This window comes from Leucopleurus acutus (assembly GCF_964270905.1).
Source record: "Leucopleurus acutus genome assembly, chromosome: 14".
NCBI lineage: Eukaryota > Metazoa > Chordata > Mammalia > Artiodactyla > Delphinidae > Leucopleurus > Leucopleurus acutus.
This window is the reverse complement of record NC_139156.1, coordinates 9,222,415-9,240,910: the sequence shown is the minus strand read 5'-3', so window position 1 is coordinate 9,240,910 and position 18,496 is coordinate 9,222,415. Positions and strand designations below refer to the sequence as shown.

General features: G+C 56.1%; 1 protein-coding gene across 1 annotated transcript in view; it reads left to right on the top strand.

Moving 5' to 3' along the window:
* Positions 1-18,496, top strand: part of DMBT1 (deleted in malignant brain tumors 1) — a gene marked incomplete at both ends in the record, with an annotated part of 99,546 nt that overhangs the window by 16,110 nt on the left and 64,940 nt on the right. The window contains 10 exon segments of the mRNA XM_082854440.1: positions 908-1,283; positions 3,778-4,121; positions 6,565-6,961; positions 9,372-9,421; positions 9,423-9,747; positions 12,190-12,239; positions 12,241-12,603; positions 15,010-15,385; positions 17,831-17,880; positions 17,882-18,206. Coding sequence (XP_082710566.1) covers positions 908-1,283; positions 3,778-4,121; positions 6,565-6,961; positions 9,372-9,421; positions 9,423-9,747; positions 12,190-12,239; positions 12,241-12,603; positions 15,010-15,385; positions 17,831-17,880; positions 17,882-18,206 — 2,656 coding nt within the window.

Below are 18,496 nucleotides of genomic sequence, written 5' to 3'. Positions count from 1 at the left end.
GTGGAGGGTTCCTTTCGCGTGCCAGAGTTGTAGAGAACCTTCACCTCCCAGTTGTGGCACACATTACTCAGAATGCTTTGGTTGCCAAGTGACAGGATCCCAACTCACACTGTCTTGAGTTGGGGGTGGGACTGGGGGCCGCAATGACTTCCATAGGTCAGTGGTAGGACGGTCTTGAGGTAGAGCTGGATCCAGAAGATCCAGTGCAGCTTTTCCCCTGCACTTTTCTTACCCCTATTGTCTCATGTTTATGGACTTCACTGTCAGCTTTCTTCCTGCCAAGGGACAGTTGTCAGCCTCAGGTGTACATCCCAGGAGGGGAGATAGTCTTTTTTTTCTAGCTCTTCAGCTGACAAGCCCTGGAAAGACTCTGAACAGCCTGCTACCAATAGATGCCTTCTTCGTAATGAAGTCCACGGGCTCTGATGATTTTCAGTGGGTGCACGGCTTGGTCAAGGGTCAGCACAATTTTGGGGTTAAAAAATGACATGAGTGAGTGCTCAGCAGAACAGTAGTCTTCAGAATAACCTTGTGCCTGATGGAGTGGGTTCCCATGTGGGAGTGAACATCTGAAGGTGGCTCCTTGGTGGGGTCTGGGAAGCTGTCTCTGCTGGGCTCCTGCTGCAGCGGCTCAAGTTCATCCCAGTGGTCCCTGGGGATTCAGGCTGTGAGCTTCCCCTCTTCCCACCTCCTTCCCAAGGCTGGGATCAGCCACTGAATTGCTGGGCCTTGTGGGGAACCCATCAGAGAACATGCGTTCCTCTGTCCACTGCCAAGGGTTCTATCAAACAGCCCCGTGGGGATAAATGATGATGACCGGGCTCAGTCAGGTCCTCCGGAAGGAAAACATTACCGTGAACTCAGAAGTCTTTCCCTGGAAGGATTCTGAATCGCGTTCGGTCCTCAGGACCTGTTCCTCCGGAAGACACAGGAGAGTGCATTTTCCCGTCTCCTTCTAGGAACTGAATCAGGATTGGCCCTGAGGCTGGTGAATGGAGGTGACAGGTGTCAGGGCCGGGTCGAGATCCTGTACCAAGGCTCCTGGGGCACCGTGTGTGATGACAGCTGGGACACCAACGACGCCAACGTTGTCTGCAGGCAGCTGGGCTGTGGCTGGGCCACGTCGGCCCCTGGAAGTGCCCGGTATGGTCAGGGCTCAGGGCCGATCGTCCTAGACGATGTGCGCTGTATGGGGCACGAGAGCTACCTGTGGAGCTGCCCTCACAATGGCTGGAACACACACAACTGTGGACACGGCGAGGACGCCGGTGTCGTCTGCTCAGGTTGGTCTCACATAAGCTGGGTGTCCCTCTCTGGGGGTGTGGTTTCCTTCTGACACTCTGATCCCCTCTCAAAGCATTTTCTATACTTCTGGCTTCCTTACATCACCTTGTCTCTCTGCTAAGAATTAGTATGAGCTCTCTGACAAGCTGCCAGGCAAGTAGCTGGTGAATTGGAGCAAAGAACCAAACTGAAAGTGACTTCAAGCCCTTTTTCTCCAGCCACAGTGCAAGCCAGAGGCAAGAGAGGCTAGTTCTGTCACGAGTTCTCTGAATGGAGGTCATGGCCTAGGACTGCAGGTGGCCCAGGGTTTGGTTCCTGAGTCCGGGACAGTAGCCCCTGCAGGGAACTGGGATGCACTGTCTGGGCAGCAGGTCTGCCGTGCGCAAGGCAGTGGCCCCTGTGTGGCCTGCCGGCCACAGCCTTGTCACCACCTACAGACAAGCCTGACAGATCTCACACGGGTTTTGGACTTTGAACTTGACGCCTCAGTGTTGCTGCCTCAGTGGGCCCATAAATGCTGTGTGGCTGATGACTGGTTTGGGTCCACTCGGTCATCTAGACACAGAGCTAATCAGCTTAACACAGGAAATAAGGGATGCTGGGCTGCCTGGACCTCTCAGGAGGAGCCTGTTTGGGGGGTGAGGATGGCAGAGGTCCCACCCCGCGTGGCAGGGCTCAGGCATGGACTGAGCGCCTCACCTGCTCAGCGCCGTCCCCCTTTGCCCCTGTGGTGCCCCTTCTGTGCAAGGTGTCTGATCTGCCTTCTCTCTCTCCCAGGTGCCAGGCCCCAGTCCACGCTCCTGCCAGGTGAGTCCTGTGCCTCTTGACTCCGGGCTGTCCCCTCCGTCCCCACCCACCTCCACAGACTCCAGCCAGGAGCCCCAGGCGGGGCGAGTGGACGTTTGCCCCTCTCAGTACCTGCCCTGGTCACTCTAGAGCGAGCAGACGCTTCCAGAGGATCCATAGCACAAGGGTCCTCGGGTCTGACTCAGCGATTTAAGGACATTGTGGCTACACAGTGTCTCCCCAGAGCTTTGGGTGACAGGGAGGCCTGTTCTGGGGTCATTTCTGCCGGAAAGCATTGTCTAGACCGAGAGTTATGTGTGCAGGGAGAACGGGGCTGTTTCTGGTCCCCCCCCCCCCCCGCGGAGTCCCAAAGGGATAATTTCCCCCGAGACACTCAGTCAGGAGAGCGTGCTAAGTGCTCCTGTGGAGCGGGGCGCCTCATCGCCATGCCCTGGACATTGGAGGGCATGGTCCGGCTCACGGCCGGCTCTCAGAAAAGACCTATTCCTCCCCCAGGCAGTGGAGAGTCTCAGACCCCACATTCCCTGATGTGAGTGACAGGTCAGTAGAGCAACCCTGACTGTAGACACCTTCTCTCTAATCCTGCTGTGCTTTCCCTTCAGGCTGGTGGACGCCCACAGCTCCTACCGAAGGTAAGCCTCACTTGGATCCTGCAAAACACTCCACTCATGAGGCCTGGGTGCAATTCCTGACTCTTGGTTTGAGCCTCTGAGCTCAGCACCTCATCTAATGTGGAGGGTTCCTTTCGCGTGCCAGAGTTGTAGAGAACCTTCACCTCCCAGTTGTGGCACACATTACTCAGAATGCTTTGGTTGCCAAGTGACAGGATCCCAACTCACACTGTCTTGAGTTGGGGGTGGGACTGGGGGCCGCAATGACTTCCATAGGTCAGTGGTAGGACGGTCTTGAGGTAGAGCTGGATCCAGAAGTTCCAGTGCAGCTTTTCCCCTGCACTTTTCTTACCCCTATTGTCTCATGTTTATGGACTTCACTGTCAGCTTTCTTCCTGCCAAGGGACAGTTGTCAGCCTCAGGTGTACATCCCAGGAGGGGAGATAGTCTTTTTTTTCTAGCTCTTCAGCTGACAAGCCCTGGAAAGACTCTGAACAGCCTGCTACCAATAGATGCCTTCTTCGTAATGAAGTCCATGGGCTCTGATGATTTTCAGTGGGTGCACGGCTTGGTCAAGAGTCAGCACAATTTTGGGGTTAAAAAATGACATGAATGCTCAGCAGAACAGTAGTCTTCAGAATAACCTTGGGCCTGATGGAGTGGGTTCCCATGTGGGAGTGAACATCTGAAGGTGGTTCCTTGTCGGGGTCTGGGAAGCTGTCTCTGCTGTGCTCCTGCTGCAGCGGCTCAAGTTCATCCCAGTGGTCCCTGGGGATTCAGGCTGTGGGCTTCCCCTCTTCCCACCTCCTTCCCAAGGCTGGGATCAGCCACTGAATTGCTGGGCCTTGTGGGGAACCCATCAGAGAACATGCGTTCCTCTGTCCACAGCCAAGGGTTCTATCAAACAGCCCCGTGGGGATAAATGATGATGACCGAGCTCAGTCAGGTCCTCCGGAAGGAAAACATTACCGTGAACTCAGAAGTCTTTCCCTGGAAGGATTCTGAATCGCGTTTGGTCCTCAGGACCTGTTCCTCCAGAAGACACAGGAGAGTGCATTTTCCCGTCTCCTTCCAGGAACTGATTCAGGATTGGCCCTGAGGCTGGTGAATGGAGGTGACAGGTGTGAGGGCCGGGTCGAGGTCCTGTACCGAGGCTCCTGGGGCACCGTGTGTGATGACAGCTGGGACACCAACGACGCCAACGTGGTCTGCAGGCAGCTGGGCTGTGGTTGGGCCACGTCGGCCCCTGGAAGTGCCCGGTACGGTCAGGGCTCAGGGCCGATCGTCCTGGATAACGTGGGCTGCTCGGGGCATGAGAGCTACCTGTGGAGCTGCCCTCACAATGGCTGGAACACACACAACTGTGGACACGGCGAGGACGCCGGTGTCGTCTGCTCAGGTTGGTCTCACATAAGCTGGGTGTCCCTCTCTGGGGGTGTGGTTTCCTTCTGACACTCTGATCCCCTCTCAAAGCATTTTCTATACTTCTGGCTTCCTTACATCACCTTGTCTCTCTGCTAAGAATTAGTATGAGCTCTTTGACAAGATGCCAGGCATGTAGCTGGTGATTTGGAACAAAGAACCAAACTGAAAGTGACTTGAAGCCCTTTTTCTCCATATGCCACAGTGCAAGCCAGAGGCAAGAGAGGCTAGTTCTGTCACGAGTTCTCTGAATGGAGGTCATGGCCTAGGACTGCAGGTGGCCCAGGGATTGGTTCCTGCGTCCTGCACGGTAGCCCCTGCAGGGAACTGGGATGCACTATCTGGGCAGCAGGTCTGCCGTGTGCAGGGCAGTGGCCCCTGTGTGGCCTGCCGGCCACAGCCTTGTCACCACCTACAGACAAGCCTGACAGATCTCACACGGGTTTTGGACTTTGAACTTGACGCCTCAGTGTTGCTGCCTCAGTGGGCCCATAAATGCTGTGTGGCTGATGACTGGTTTGGGTCCACTCGGTCATCTAGACACAGAGCTAATCAGCTTAACACAGGAAATAAGGGATGCTGGGCTGCCTGGACCTCTCAGGAGGAGCCTGTTTGGGGGGTGAGGATGGCAGAGGTCCCACCCCGCGTGGCAGGGCTCAGGCATGGACTGAGCGCCTCACCTGCTCAGCGCCGTCCCCCTTTGCCCCTGTGGTGCCCCTTCTGTGCAAGGTGTCTGATCTGCCTTCTCTCTCTCCCAGGTGCCAGGCCCCAGTCCACGCTCCTGCCAGGTGAGTCCTGTGCCTCTTGACTCCGGGCTGTCCCCTCCGTCCCCACCCACCTCCACAGACTCCAGCCAGGAGCCCCAGGCGGGGCGAGTGGACGGTTGCCCCTCTCAGTACCTGCCCTGGTCACTCTAGAGCGAGCAGACGCTTCCAGAGGAGCCATAGCACAAGGGTCCTCGGCTCTGACTCAGCGATTTAAGGACATTGTGGCTACACAGTGTCTCCCCAGAGCTTTGGGTGACAGGGAGGCCTGTCCTGGGGTCATTTCTGCCTGAAAGCATTGTCTGGACCAAGAGTTATGTGTGCAGGGAGAACTGGGCTGTTTCGGGTCCCCCCCCCACCCCGCGGAGTCCCAAAGGGATAATTTCCCCCGAGACACTCAGTCAGGAGAGCGTGCTAAGTGCTCCTGTGGAGCGGGGCGCCTCATCGCCATGCCCTGGACATTGGAGGGCATGGTCCGGCTCACGGCCGGCTCTCAGAAAAGACCTATTCCTCCCCCAGGCAGTGGAGAGTCTCAGACCCCACGTTCCCTGATGTGAGTGACAGGTCACTAGAGCAACCCTGACTGTAGACACCTTCTCTCTAATCCAGCTGTGCTTTCCCTTCAGGCTCGGGGACGCCCACAGCTCCTGCCAATGGTAAGCATGACTTGGATCCTGCAGACACTCCACTCATCAGGCCTGGGTGCAATTCCTGACTCTTGGTTTGAGCCTCTGAGCTCAGCACCTCATCTAATGTGGAGGGTTCCTTTCGCGTGCCAGAGTTGTAGAGAACCTTCACCTCCCAGTTGTGGCACACATTACTCAGAATGCTTTGGTTGCCAAGTGACAGGATCCCAACTCACACTGTCTTGAGTTGGGGGTGGGACTGGGGGCCGCAATGACTTCCATAGGTCAGTGGTAGGACGGTCTTGAGGTAGAGCTGGATCCAGAAGATCCAGTGCAGCTTTTCCCCTGCACTTTTCTTACCCCTATTGTCTCATGTTTATGGACTTCACTGTCAGCTTTCTTCCTGCCAAGGGACAGTTGTCAGCCTCAGGTGTACATCCCAGGAGGGGAGATAGTCTTTTTTTTCTAGCTCTTCAGCTGACAAGCCCTGGAAAGACTCTGAACAGCCTGCTACCAATAGATGCCTTCTTCGAAATGAAGTCCATGGGCTCTGATGATTTTCAGTGGGTGCACGGCTTGGTCAAGAGTCAGCACAATTTTGGGGTTAAAAAATGACATGAGTGAGTGCTCAGCAGAAAAGTAGTCTTCAGAATAACCTTGGGCCTGATGGAGTGGGTTCCCATGTGGGAGTGAACATCTGAAGGTGGTTCCTTGTCGGGGTCTGGGAAGCTGTCTCTGCTGTGCTCCTGCTGCAGCGGCTCAAGTTCATCCCAGTGGTCCCTGGGGATTCAGGCTGTGGGCTTCCCCTCTTCCCACCTCCTTCCCAAGGCTGGGATCAGCCACTGAATTGCTGGGCCTTGTGGGGAACCCATCAGAGAACATGCGTTCCTCTGTCCACAGCCAAGGGTTCTATCAAACAGCCCCGTGGGGATAAATGATGATGACCGGGCTCAGTCAGGTCCTCCGGAAGGAAAACATTACCGTGAACTCAGAAGTCTTTCCCTGGAAGGATTCTGAATCGCCTTTGGTCCTCAGGACCTGTTCCTCCAGAAGACACAGGAGAGTGCATTTTCCCGTCTCCTTCCAGGAACTGAATCAGGATTGGCCCTGAGGCTGGTGAATGGAGGTGACAGGTGTGAGGGCCGGGTCGAGGTCCTGTACCGAGGCTCCTGGGGCACCGTGTGTGATGACAGCTGGGACACCAACGACGCCAACGTGGTCTGCAGGCAGCTGGGCTGTGGCTGGGCCACGTCGGCCCCTGGAAGTGCCCGGTACGGTCAGGGCTCAGGGCCGATCGTCCTGGATAGCGTGGGCTGCTCGGGGCATGAGAGCTACCTGTGGAGCTGCCCTCACAATGGCTGGAACACACACAACTGTGGACACGGCGAGGACGCCGGTGTCGTCTGCTCAGGTTGGTCTCACATAAGCTGGGTGTCCCTCTCTGGGGGTGTGGTTTCCTTCTGACACTCTGATCCCCTCTCAAAGCATTTTCTACACTTCTCGCTTCCTTACATCACCTTGTCTCTCTGCTAAGAATTAGTATGAGCTCTTTGACAAGATGCCAGGCATGTAGTTGGTGATTTGGAACAAAGAACCAAACTGAAAGTGACTTGAAGCCCTTTTTCTCCATATGCCACAGTGCAAGCCAGAGGCAAGAGAGGCTAGTTCTGTCACGAGGTCTCTGAATGGAGGTCATGGCCTAGGACTGCAGGTGGCCCAGGGATTGGTTCCTGCGTCCTGCACGGTAGCCCCTGCAGGGAACTGGGATGCACTGTCTGGGCAGCAGGTCTGCCGTGTGCAGGGCAGTGGCCCCTGTGTGGCCTGCCGGCCACAGCCTTGTCACCACCTACAGACAAGCCTGACAGATCTCACACGGGTTTTGGACTTTGAACTTGACGCCTCAGTGTTGCTGCCTCAGTGGGCCCATAAATGCTGTGTGGCTGATGACTGGTTTGGGTCCACTCGGTCATCTAGACACAGAGCTAATCAGCTTAACACAGGAAATAAGGGATGCTGGGCTGCCTGGACCTCTCAGGAGGAGCCTGTTTGGGGGGTGAGGATGGCAGAGGTCCCACCCCGCGTGGCAGGGCTCAGGCATGGACTGAGCGTGTCACCTGCTCAGCGCCGTCCCCCTTTGCCCCTGTGGTGCCCCTTCTGTGCAAGGTGTCTGATCTGCCTTCTCTCTCTCCCAGGTGCCAGGCCCCAGTCCACGCTCCTGCCAGGTGAGTCCTGTGCCTCTTGACTCCGGGCTGTCCCCTCCGTCCCCACCCACCTCCACAGACTCCAGCCAGGAGCCCCAGGCGGGGCGAGTGGACGTTTGCCCCTCTCAGTACCTGCCCTGGTCACTCTAGAGCGAGCAGACGCTTCCAGAGGAGCCATAGCACAAGGGTCCTCGGGTCTGACTCAGCGATTTAAGGACATTGTGGCTACACAGTGTCTCCCCAGAGCTTTGGGTGACAGGGAGGCCTGTCCTGGGGTCATTTCTGCCTGAAAGCATTGTCTAGACCAAGAGTTATGTGTGCAGGGAGAACGGGGCTGTTTCTGGTCCCCCCCCCCCCGCGGAGTCCCAAAGGGATAATTTCCCCCGAGACACTCAGTCAGGAGAGCGTGCTAAGTGCTCCTGTGGAGCGGGGCGCCTCATCGCCATGCCCTGGACATTGGAGGGCATGGTCCGGCTCACGGCCGGCTCTCAGAAAAGACCTATTCCTCCCCCAGGCAGTGGAGAGTCTCAGACCCCACGTTCCCTGATGTGAGTGACAGGTCAGTAGAGCAACCCTGACTGTAGACACCTTCTCTCTAATCCAGCTGTGCTTTCCCTTCAGGCTCGGGGACGCCCACAGCTCCTGCCAATGGTAAGCATGACTTGGATCCTGCAGACACTCCACTCATCAGGCCTGGGTGCAATTCCTGACTCTTGGTTTGAGCCTCTGAGCTCAGCACCTCATCTGATGTGGAGGGTTCCTTTCGCGTGCCAGAGTTGTGGAGAACCTTCACCTCCCAGTTGTGGCATACATTACTCAGAATGCTTTGGTTGCCAAGTGACAGGATCCCAGCTCACACTGTCTTGAGTTGGGGGTGGGACTGGGGGCCGCAATGACTTCCATAGGTCAGTGGTAGGACGGTCTTCAGGTAGAGCTGGATCCAGAAGTTCCAGTACAGCTTTTCCCCTGCACTTTTCTTACCCCTATTGTCTCATGTGTATGGACTTCACTGTCAGCTTTCTTCCTGCCAAGGGACAGTTGTCAGCCTCAGGTGTACATCCCAGGAGGGGAGATAGTCTTTTTTTTCTAGCTCTTGCGCTCACAAGCCCTGGAAGAACTCTGAACAGCCTGCTACCAATAGATGCCTTCTCCGTAATGAAGTCCATGGGCTCTGATGATTTTCAGTGGGTGCACGGCTTGGTCAAGAGTCAGCACAATTTTGGGGTTAAAAAATGACATGAGTGAGTGCTCAGCAGAAATGTAGTCTTCAGAATAACCTTGGGCTTGATGGAGTGGGTTCCCATGTGGGAGTGAACATCTGAAGGTGGTTCCTTGGCGGGGTCTGGGAAGCTGTCTCTGCTGGGCTCCTGCTGCAGGGGCTCAAGTTCATCCCAGTGGTCCCTGGGGATTCAGGCTGTGGGCTTCCCTTCTTCCCACCTCCTTCCCAAGGCTGGGATCAGCCACTGAATTGCTGGGCCTTGTGGGGAACCCATCAGAGAACATGCGTTCCTCTGTCCACAGCCAAGGGTTCTATCAAACAGCCCCGTGGGGATAAATGATGATGACCGGGCTCAGTCAGGTCCTCCGGAAGGAACACATGACCTTGAACTCAGCAGTCTTTCCCTGGAAGGATTCTGAATTGCGTTTGGTCCTCAGGACCTGTTCCTCCGGAAGATACAGGAGAGTGCATTTTCCCGTCTCCTTCCAGGAACTGATTCAGGATTGGCCCTGAGGCTGGTGAATGGAGGTGACAGGTGTGAGGGCCGGGTGGAGGTCCTGTACCGAGGCTCCTGGGGCACCGTGTGTGACGACGGCTGGGACACCAACGACGCCAACGTTGTCTGCAGGCAGCTGGGCTGTGGCTGGGCCATGTCGGCCCCTGGAAATGCCCGGTACGGTCAGGGCTCAGGGCCGATCGTCCTGGACGACGTGGGTTGCGTGGGGCACGAGAGCTACCTGTGGAGCTGCCCTCACAACCCCTGGAACACACACAACTGTGGACACAGTGAGGACGCCGGTGTCGTCTGCTCAGGTTGGTCTCAAATAAACTAGGTGTCCATCTCTGGCGGAGTCGTTTCCTTCTGACATTCTGAATCCCTTTTATAGCATTTTTACATTTCTCGCTTCCTTTAATCACCTTATCTCTCTGCTAAGAATTAGTATGAGCTCTCTGACAAGCTGCCAGGCAGGTAGCTGGTGAATTGGAGCAAAGAACCAAACTGAAAGTGACTTGAGGCCCTTTTTCTCCAGCCACAGTGCAAGCCAGAGGCAAGAGAGGCTAGTTCTGTCACGAGTTCTCTGAATGGAGGTCATGGCCTAGGACTGCAGGTGGCCCAGGGATTGGTTCCTGAGTCCTGCACGGTAGCCCCTGCAGGGAACTGGGATGCACTGTCTGGGCAGCAGGTCTGCCGTGCGCAGGGCAGTGGCCCCTGTGTGGCCTGCCGGCCACAGCCTTGTCACCACCTACAGACAAGCCTGACAGATCTCACACGGGTTTTGGACTTTGAACTTGATGCCTCAGTGTTGCTGCCTCAGTGGGCCCATAAATGCTGTGTGGCTGATGACTGGTTTGGGTCCACTCGGTCATCTAGACACAGAGCTAATCAGCTTAACACAGGAAATAAGGGATGCTGGGCTGCCTGGACCTCTCAGGAGGAGCCTCTTTAGGGGGTGAGGATGGCAGAGGTCCCACCCCACGTGGCAGGGCTCAGGCATGGACTGAGCGTGTCACCTGCTCAGCGCCGTCCCCCTTTGCCCCTGTGGTGCCCCTTCTGTGCAAGGTGTCTGATCTGCCTTCTCTCTCTCCCAGGTGCCAGGCCCCAGTCCACGCTCCTGCCAGGTGAGTCCTGTGCCTCTTGACTCCGGGCTGTCCCCTCCGTCCCCACCCACCTCCACAGACTCCAGCCAGGAGCCCCAGGCGGGGCGAGTGGACGTTTGCCCCTCTCAGTACCTGCCCTGGTCACTCTAGAGCGAGCAGACGCTTCCAGAGGAGCCATAGCACAAGGGTCCTCGGGTCTGACTCAGCGATTTAAGGACATTGTGGCTACACAGTGTCTCCCCAGAGCTTTGGGTGACAGGGAGGCCTGTCCTGGGGTCATTTCTGCCTGAAAGCATTGTCTAGACCGAGAGTTATGTGTGCAGGGAGAACGGGGCTGTTTCTGGTCCCCCCCCCCCCCGCGGAGTCCCAAAGGGATAATTTCCCCCGAGACACTCAGTCAGGAGAGCGTGCTAAGTGCTCCTGTGGAGCAGGGCGCCTCATCGCCATGCCCTGGACATTGGAGGGCATGGTCCGGCTCACGGCCGGCTCTCAGAAAAGACCTATTCCTCCCCCAGGCAGTGGAGAGTCTCAGACCCCACTTTCCCTGATGTGAGTGACAGGTCACTAGAGCAACCCTGACTGTAGACACCTTCTCTCTAATCCAGCTGTGCTTTCCCTTCAGGCTCAGGGACGCCCACAGCTCCTGCCAATGGTAAGCATGACTTGGATCCTGCAGACACTCCACTCATCAGGCCTGGGTGCAATTCCTGACTCTTGGTTTGAGCCTCTGAGCTCAGCACCTCATCTAATGTGGAGGGTTCCTTTCGCGTTCCAGAGTTGTGGAGAACCTTCACCTCCCAGTTGTGGCACACATTACTCAGAATGCTTTGGTTGCCAAGTGACAGGATCCCAACTCACACTCTCTTGAGTTGGGGGTGGGACTGGGGGCCGCAATGGCTTCCAAAGGTCAGTGGTAGGACAGTCTTCAGGTAGAGCTGGATCCAGAGTTCCAGTGCAGCTTTTCCCCTGCACTTTTCTTACCCCTATTTTCTCATGTTTATGGACTTCACTGTCAGCTTTCTTCCTGCCAAGGGACAGTTGTCAGCCTCAGGTGTACATCCCAGGAGGGGAGATAGTCTTTTTTTTCTAGCTCTTCAGCTGACAAGCCCTGGAAAGATTCTGAACAACCTGTTACCAATAGATGCCTTCTTCGTAATGAAGTCCATGGGCTCTGATGATTTTCAGTGGGTGCACGGCTTCGTCAAGGGTCAGCACAATTTTGGGGTTAAAAAATGACATGAGTGAGTGCTCAGCAGAACAGTAGTCTTCAGAGTAACCTTGGGCCTGATGGAGTGGGTTCCCATGTGGGAGTGAACATCTGAAGGTGGTTCCTTGTCGGGGTCTGGGAAGCTGTCTCTGCTGTGCTCCTGCTGCAGCGGCTCAAGTTCATCCCAGTGGTCCCTGGGGATTCAGGCTGTGGGCTTCCCCTCTTCCCACCTCCTTCCCAAGGCTGGGATCAGCCACTGAATTGCTGGGCCTTGTGGGGAACCCATCAGAGAACATGCGTTCCTCTGTCCACAGCCAAGGGTTCTATCAAACAGCCCCGTGGGGATAAATGATGATGACCGGGCTCAGTCAGGTCCTCCGGAAGGAAAACATTACCGTGAACTCAGAAGTCTTTCCCTGGAAGGATTCTGAATCGCCTTTGGTCCTCAGGACCTGTTCCTCCAGAAGACACAGGAGAGTGCATTTTCCCGTCTCCTTCCAGGAACTGATTCAGGATTGGCCCTGAGGCTGGTGAATGGAGGTGACAGGTGTGAGGGCCGGGTCGAGGTCCTGTACCGAGGCTCCTGGGGCACCGTGTGTGATGACAGCTGGGACACCAACGACGCCAACGTGGTCTGCAGGCAGCTGGGCTGTGGTTGGGCCACGTCGGCCCCTGGAAGTGCCCGGTACGGTCAGGGCTCAGGGCCGATCGTCCTGGATAACGTGGGCTGCTCGGGGCATGAGAGCTACCTGTGGAGCTGCCCTCACAATGGCTGGAACACACACAACTGTGGACACGGCGAGGACGCTGGTGTCGTCTGCTCAGGTTGGTCTCACATAAGCTGGGTGTCCCTCTCTGGGGGTGTGGTTTCCTTCTGACACTCTGATCCCCTCTCAAAGCATTTTCTATACTTCTGGCTTCCTTACATCACCTTGTCTCTCTGCTAAGAATTAGTATGAGCTCTTTGACAAGATGCCAGGCATGTAGCTGGTGATTTGGAACAAAGAACCAAACTGAAAGTGACTTGAAGCCCTTTTTCTCCATATGCCACAGTGCAAGCCAGAGGCAAGAGAGGCTAGTTCTGTCACGAGTTCTCTGAATGGAGGTCATGGCCTAGGACTGCAGGTGGCCCAGGGATTGGTTCCTGCGTCCTGCACGGTAGCCCCTGCAGGGAACTGGGATGCACTATCTGGGCAGCAGGTCTGCCGTGCGCAGGGCAGTGGCCCCTGTGTGGCCTGCCGGCCACAGCCTTGTCACCACCTACAGACAAGCCTGACAGATCTCACACGGGTTTTGGACTTTGAACTTGACGCCTCAGTGTTGCTGCCTCAGTGGGCCCATAAATGCTGTGTGGCTGATGACTGGTTTGGGTCCACTCGGTCATCTAGACACAGAGCTAATCAGCTTAACACAGGAAATAAGGGATGCTGGGCTGCCTGGACCTCTCAGGAGGAGCCTGTTTGGGGGGTGAGGATGGCAGAGGTCCCACCCCGCGTGGCAGGGCTCAGGCATGGACTGAGCGCCTCACCTGCTCAGCGCCGTCCCCCTTTGCCCCTGTGGTGCCCCTTCTGTGCAAGGTGTCTGATCTGCCTTCTCTCTCTCCCAGGTGCCAGGCCCCAGTCCACGCTCCTGCCAGGTGAGTCCTGTGCCTCTTGACTCCGGGCTGTCCCCTCCGTCCCCACCCACCTCCACAGACTCCAGCCAGGAGCCCCAGGCGGGGCGAGTGGACGGTTGCCCCTCTCAGTACCTGCCCTGGTCACTCTAGAGCGAGCAGACGCTTCCAGAGGAGCCATAGCACAAGGGTCCTCGGGTCTGACTCAGCGATTTAAGGACATTGTGGCTACACAGTGTCTCCCCAGAGCTTTGGGTGACAGGGAGGCCTGTCCTGGGGTCATTTCTGCCTGAAAGCATTGTCTGGACCAAGAGTTATGTGTGCAGGGAGAACTGGGCTGTTTCGGGTCCCCCCCCCACCCCGCGGAGTCCCAAAGGGATAATTTCCCCCGAGACACTCAGTCAGGAGAGCGTGCTAAGTGCTCCTGTGGAGCGGGGCGCCTCATCGCCATGCCCTGGACATTGGAGGGCATGGTCCGGCTCACGGCCGGCTCTCAGAAAAGACCTATTCCTCCCCCAGGCAGTGGAGAGTCTCAGACCCCACGTTCCCTGATGTGAGTGACAGGTCAGTAGAGCAACCCTGACTGTAGACACCTTCTCTCTAATCCAGCTGTGCTTTCCCTTCAGGCTCGGGGACGCCCACAGCTCCTGCCAATGGTAAGCATGACTTGGATCCTGCAGACACTCCACTCATCAGGCCTGGGTGCAATTCCTGACTCTTGGTTTGAGCCTCTGAGCTCAGCACCTCATCTAATGTGGAGGGTTCCTTTCGCGTGCCAGAGTTGTAGAGAACCTTCACCTCCCAGTTGTGGCACACATTACTCAGAATGCTTTGGTTGCCAAGTGACAGGATCCCAACTCACACTGTCTTGAGTTGGGGGTGGGACTGGGGGCCGCAATGACTTCCATAGGTCAGTGGTAGGACGGTCTTGAGGTAGAGCTGGATCCAGAAGTTCCAGTGCAGCTTTTCCCCTGCACTTTTCTTACCCATATTGTCTCATGTTTATGGACTTCACTGTCAGCTTTCTTCCTGCCAAGGGACAGTTGTCAGCCTCAGGTGTACATCCCAGGAGCGGAGATAGTCTTTTTTTTCTAGCTCTTCAGCTGACAAGCCCTGGAAAGACTCTGAACAGCCTGCTACCAATAGATGCCTTCTTCGTAATGAAGTCCATGGGCTCTGATGATTTTCAGTGGGTGCACGGCTTGGTCAAGAGTCAGCACAATTTTGGGGTTAAAAAATGACATGAATGCTCAGCAGAACAGTAGTCTTCAGAATAACCTTGGGCCTGATGGAGTGGGTTCCCATGTGGGAGTGAACATCTGAAGGTGGTTCCTTGTCGGGGTCTGGGAAGCTGTCTCTGCTGTGCTCCTGCTGCAGCGGCTCAAGTTCATCCCAGTGGTCCCTGGGGATTCAGGCTGTGGGCTTCCCCTCTTCCCACCTCCTTCCCAAGGCTGGGATCAGCCACTGAATTGCTGGGCCTTGTGGGGAACCCATCAGAGAACATGCGTTCCTCTGTCCACAGCCAAGGGTTCTATCAAACAGCCCCGTGGGGATAAATGATGATGACCGGGCTCAGTCAGGTCCTCCGGAAGGAAAACATTACCGTGAACTCAGAAGTCTTTCCCTGGAAGGATTCTGAATCGCCTTTGGTCCTCAGGACCTGTTCCTCCAGAAGACACAGGAGAGTGCATTTTCCCGTCTCCTTCCAGGAACTGAATCAGGATTGGCCCTGAGGCTGGTGAATGGAGGTGACAGGTGTGAGGGCCGGGTCGAGGTCCTGTACCGAGGCTCCTGGGGCACCGTGTGTGATGACAGCTGGGACACCAACGACGCCAACGTGGTCTGCAGGCAGCTGGGCTGTGGCTGGGCCACGTCGGCCCCTGGAAGTGCCCGGTACGGTCAGGGCTCAGGGCCGATCGTCCTGGATAACGTGGGCTGCTCGGGGCATGAGAGCTACCTGTGGAGCTGCCCTCACAATGGCTGGAACACACACAACTGTGGACACAGCGAGGATGCCGGTGTCGTCTGCTCAGGTTAGTCTCACATAAGCTGGGTGTCCCTCTCTGGGGGTGTGGTTTCCTTCTGACACTCTGATCCCCTCTCAAAACATTTTCTACATTTCTTGCTTCCTTACATCACCTTGTCTCTCTACAAAGAATTAGTATGAGCTCTTTGACAAGATGCCAGGCATGTAGCTGGTGAATTGGAACAAAGAACCAAACTGAAAGTGACTTGAGGCCCTTTTTCTCCAGCCACAGTGCAAGCCAGAGGCAAGAGAGGCTAGTTCTGTCACGAGTTCTCTGAATGGAGGTCATGGCCTAGGACTGCAGGTGGCCCAGGGATTGGTTCCTGAGTCCTGCACGGTAGCCCCTGCAGGGAACTGGGATGCACTGTCTGGGCAGCAGGTCTGCCGTGCGCAGGGCAGTGGCCCCTGTGTGGCCTGCCGGCCACAGCCTTGTCACCACCTACAGACAAGCCTGACAGATCTCACACGGGTTTTGGACTTTGAACTTGATGCCTCAGTGTTGCTGCCTCAGTGGGCCCATAAATGCTGTGTGGCTGATGACTGGTTTGGGTCCACTCGGTCATCTAGACACAGAGCTAATCAGCTTAACACAGGAAATAAGGGATGCTGGGCTGCCTGGACCTCTCAGGAGGAGCCTCTTTAGGGGGTGAGGATGGCAGAGGTCCCACCCCACGTGGCAGGGCTCAGGCATGGACTGAGCGTGTCACCTGCTCAGCGCCGTCCCCCTTTGCCCCTGTGGTGCCCCTTCTGTGCAAGGTGTCTGATCTGCCTTCTCTCTCTCCCAGGTGCCAGGCCCCAGTCCACGCTCCTGCCAGGTGAGTCCTGTGCCTCTTGACTCCGGGCTGTCCCCTCCGTCCCCACCCACCTCCACAGACTCCAGCCAGGAGCCCCAGGCGGGGCGAGTGGACGGTTGCCCCTCTCAGTACCTGCCCTGGTCACTCTAGAGCGAGCAGACGCTTCCAGAGGATCCATAGCACAAGGGTCCTCGGGTCTGACTCAGCGATTTAAGGACATTGTGGCTACACAGTGTCTCCCCAGAGCTTTGGGTGACAGGGAGGCCTGTCCTGGGGTCATTTCTGCCTGAAAGCATTGTCTAGACCGAGAGTTATGTGTGCAGGGAGAATGGGGCTGTTTCTGGTCCCCCCCCCCCCCCGCGGAGTCCCAAAGGGATAATTTCCCCCGAGACACTCAGTCAGGAGAGCGTGCTAAGTGCTCCTGTGGAGCGGGGCGCCTCATCGCCATGCCCTGGACATTGGAGGGCATGGTCCGGCTCACGGCCGGCTCTCAGAAAAGACCTATTCCTCCCCCAGGCAGTGGAGAGTCTCAGACCCCACGTTCCCTGATGTGAGTGACAGGTCACTAGAGCAACCCTGACTGTAGACACCTTCTCTCTAATCCTGCTGTGCTTTCCCTTCAGGCTGGTGGACGTCCACAACTCCTGCCCATGGTAAGCATGACTTGGATCCTGCAGACATTCCACTCATCAGGACTGGGTGCTATTCCTGACTCTTGGTTTGAGCCTCTGAGCTCACCGCCTCATCTGATGCGGAGGGTTCCTTTCGCGTGCCAGAGTTGTGGAGAACCTTCACCTCCCAGTTGTGGCATACATTACTCAGAATGCTTTGGTTGCCAAGTGACAGGATCCCAGCTCACACTCTCTTGAGTTGCGGGTGCGAGTGGGGGCCGCAATGACTTCCATAGGTCAGTGGTAGGATGGTCTTGAGGTAGAGCTGGATCCAGAAGTTCCAGTGCAGCTTTTCCCCTGCACTTTTCTTACCCCTATTGTCTCATGTTTATGGACTTCACTGTCAGCTTTCTTCCTGCCAAGGGACAGTTGTCAGCCTCAGGTGTACATCCCAGGAGCGGAGATAGTCTTTTTTTTCTAGCTCTTCAGCTGACAAGCCCTGGAAGGACTCTGAACAGCCTGCTACCAATAGATGCCTTCTCCGTAATGAAGTCCATGGGCTCTGATGATTTTCAGTGGGTGCACGGCTTGGTCAAGAGTCAGCACAATTTTGGGGTTTAAAAATGACATGAGTGAGTGCTCAGCAGTAAAGTAGTCTTCAGAATAACCTTGGGCCTGATGGAGTGGGTTCCCATGTGGGAGTGAACATCTGAAGGTGGCTCCTTGGCGGGGTCTGGGAAGCTGTCTATGCTGGGCTCCTGCTGCAGGGGCTCAAGTTCATTCCAGCGGTCCCTGAAAATTCAGGCTGTGGGCTTCCCCTCTTCCCACCTCCTTCCCAAGGCTGGGATCAGCCTCTGAATTGCTGGGCCTTGTGGGGAACCCTTCAGAAAATGTGCGTTCCTCTGTCCACAGCCAAGGGTTCTATCAAACAGCCCCGTGGGGATAAATGATGATGACCAGGCTCAGTCAGGTCCTCCGGAAGGAAAACATTACCTTGAACTCAGAAGTCTTTCCCTGGAAGGATTCTGAATCGCGTTCGGTCCTCAGAACCTGTTCCTCCGGAAGACACAGGAGAGTGCATTTTCCCGTCTCCTTCCAGGAACTGAATCAGGATTGGCCCTGAGGCTAGTGAATGGAAGCGACAGGTGTCAGGGCCGGGTGGAGGTCCTGTACCAAGGCTCCTGGGGCACCGTGTGTGACGACAGCTGGGACACCAACGACGCCAACGTGGTTTGCAGGCAGCTGGGCTGTGGCTGGGCCATGTCGGCCCCAGGAAATGCCCGGTATGGTCAGGGCTCAGGGCCGATCGTCCTGGATGACGTGGGCTGCTCGGGGCATGAGAGCTACCTGTGGAGCTGCCCTCACAACCCCTGGAACACACACAACTGTAGACACAGTGAGGACGCCAGTGTCGTCTGCGCAGGTTGGTCTCAAATAAACTAGGTGTCCATCTCTGGGGGAGTCGTTTCCTTCTGACATTCTGAATCCCTTTTATAGCATTTTTACATTTCTTGCTTCCTTAAATCACCTTGTCTCTCTGCTAAGAATTAGTATGAGCTCTTTGACAAGCTGCCAGGCATGTAGCTGGTGAATTGGAACAAAGAACCAAACTGAAAGTGACTTCAAGCCCTTTTTCTCCAGCCATAGTGCAAGCCAGAGGCAAAAGAGGCTAGTTCTGTCACGAGGTCTCTGAATGGAGGTCATGGCCTAGGA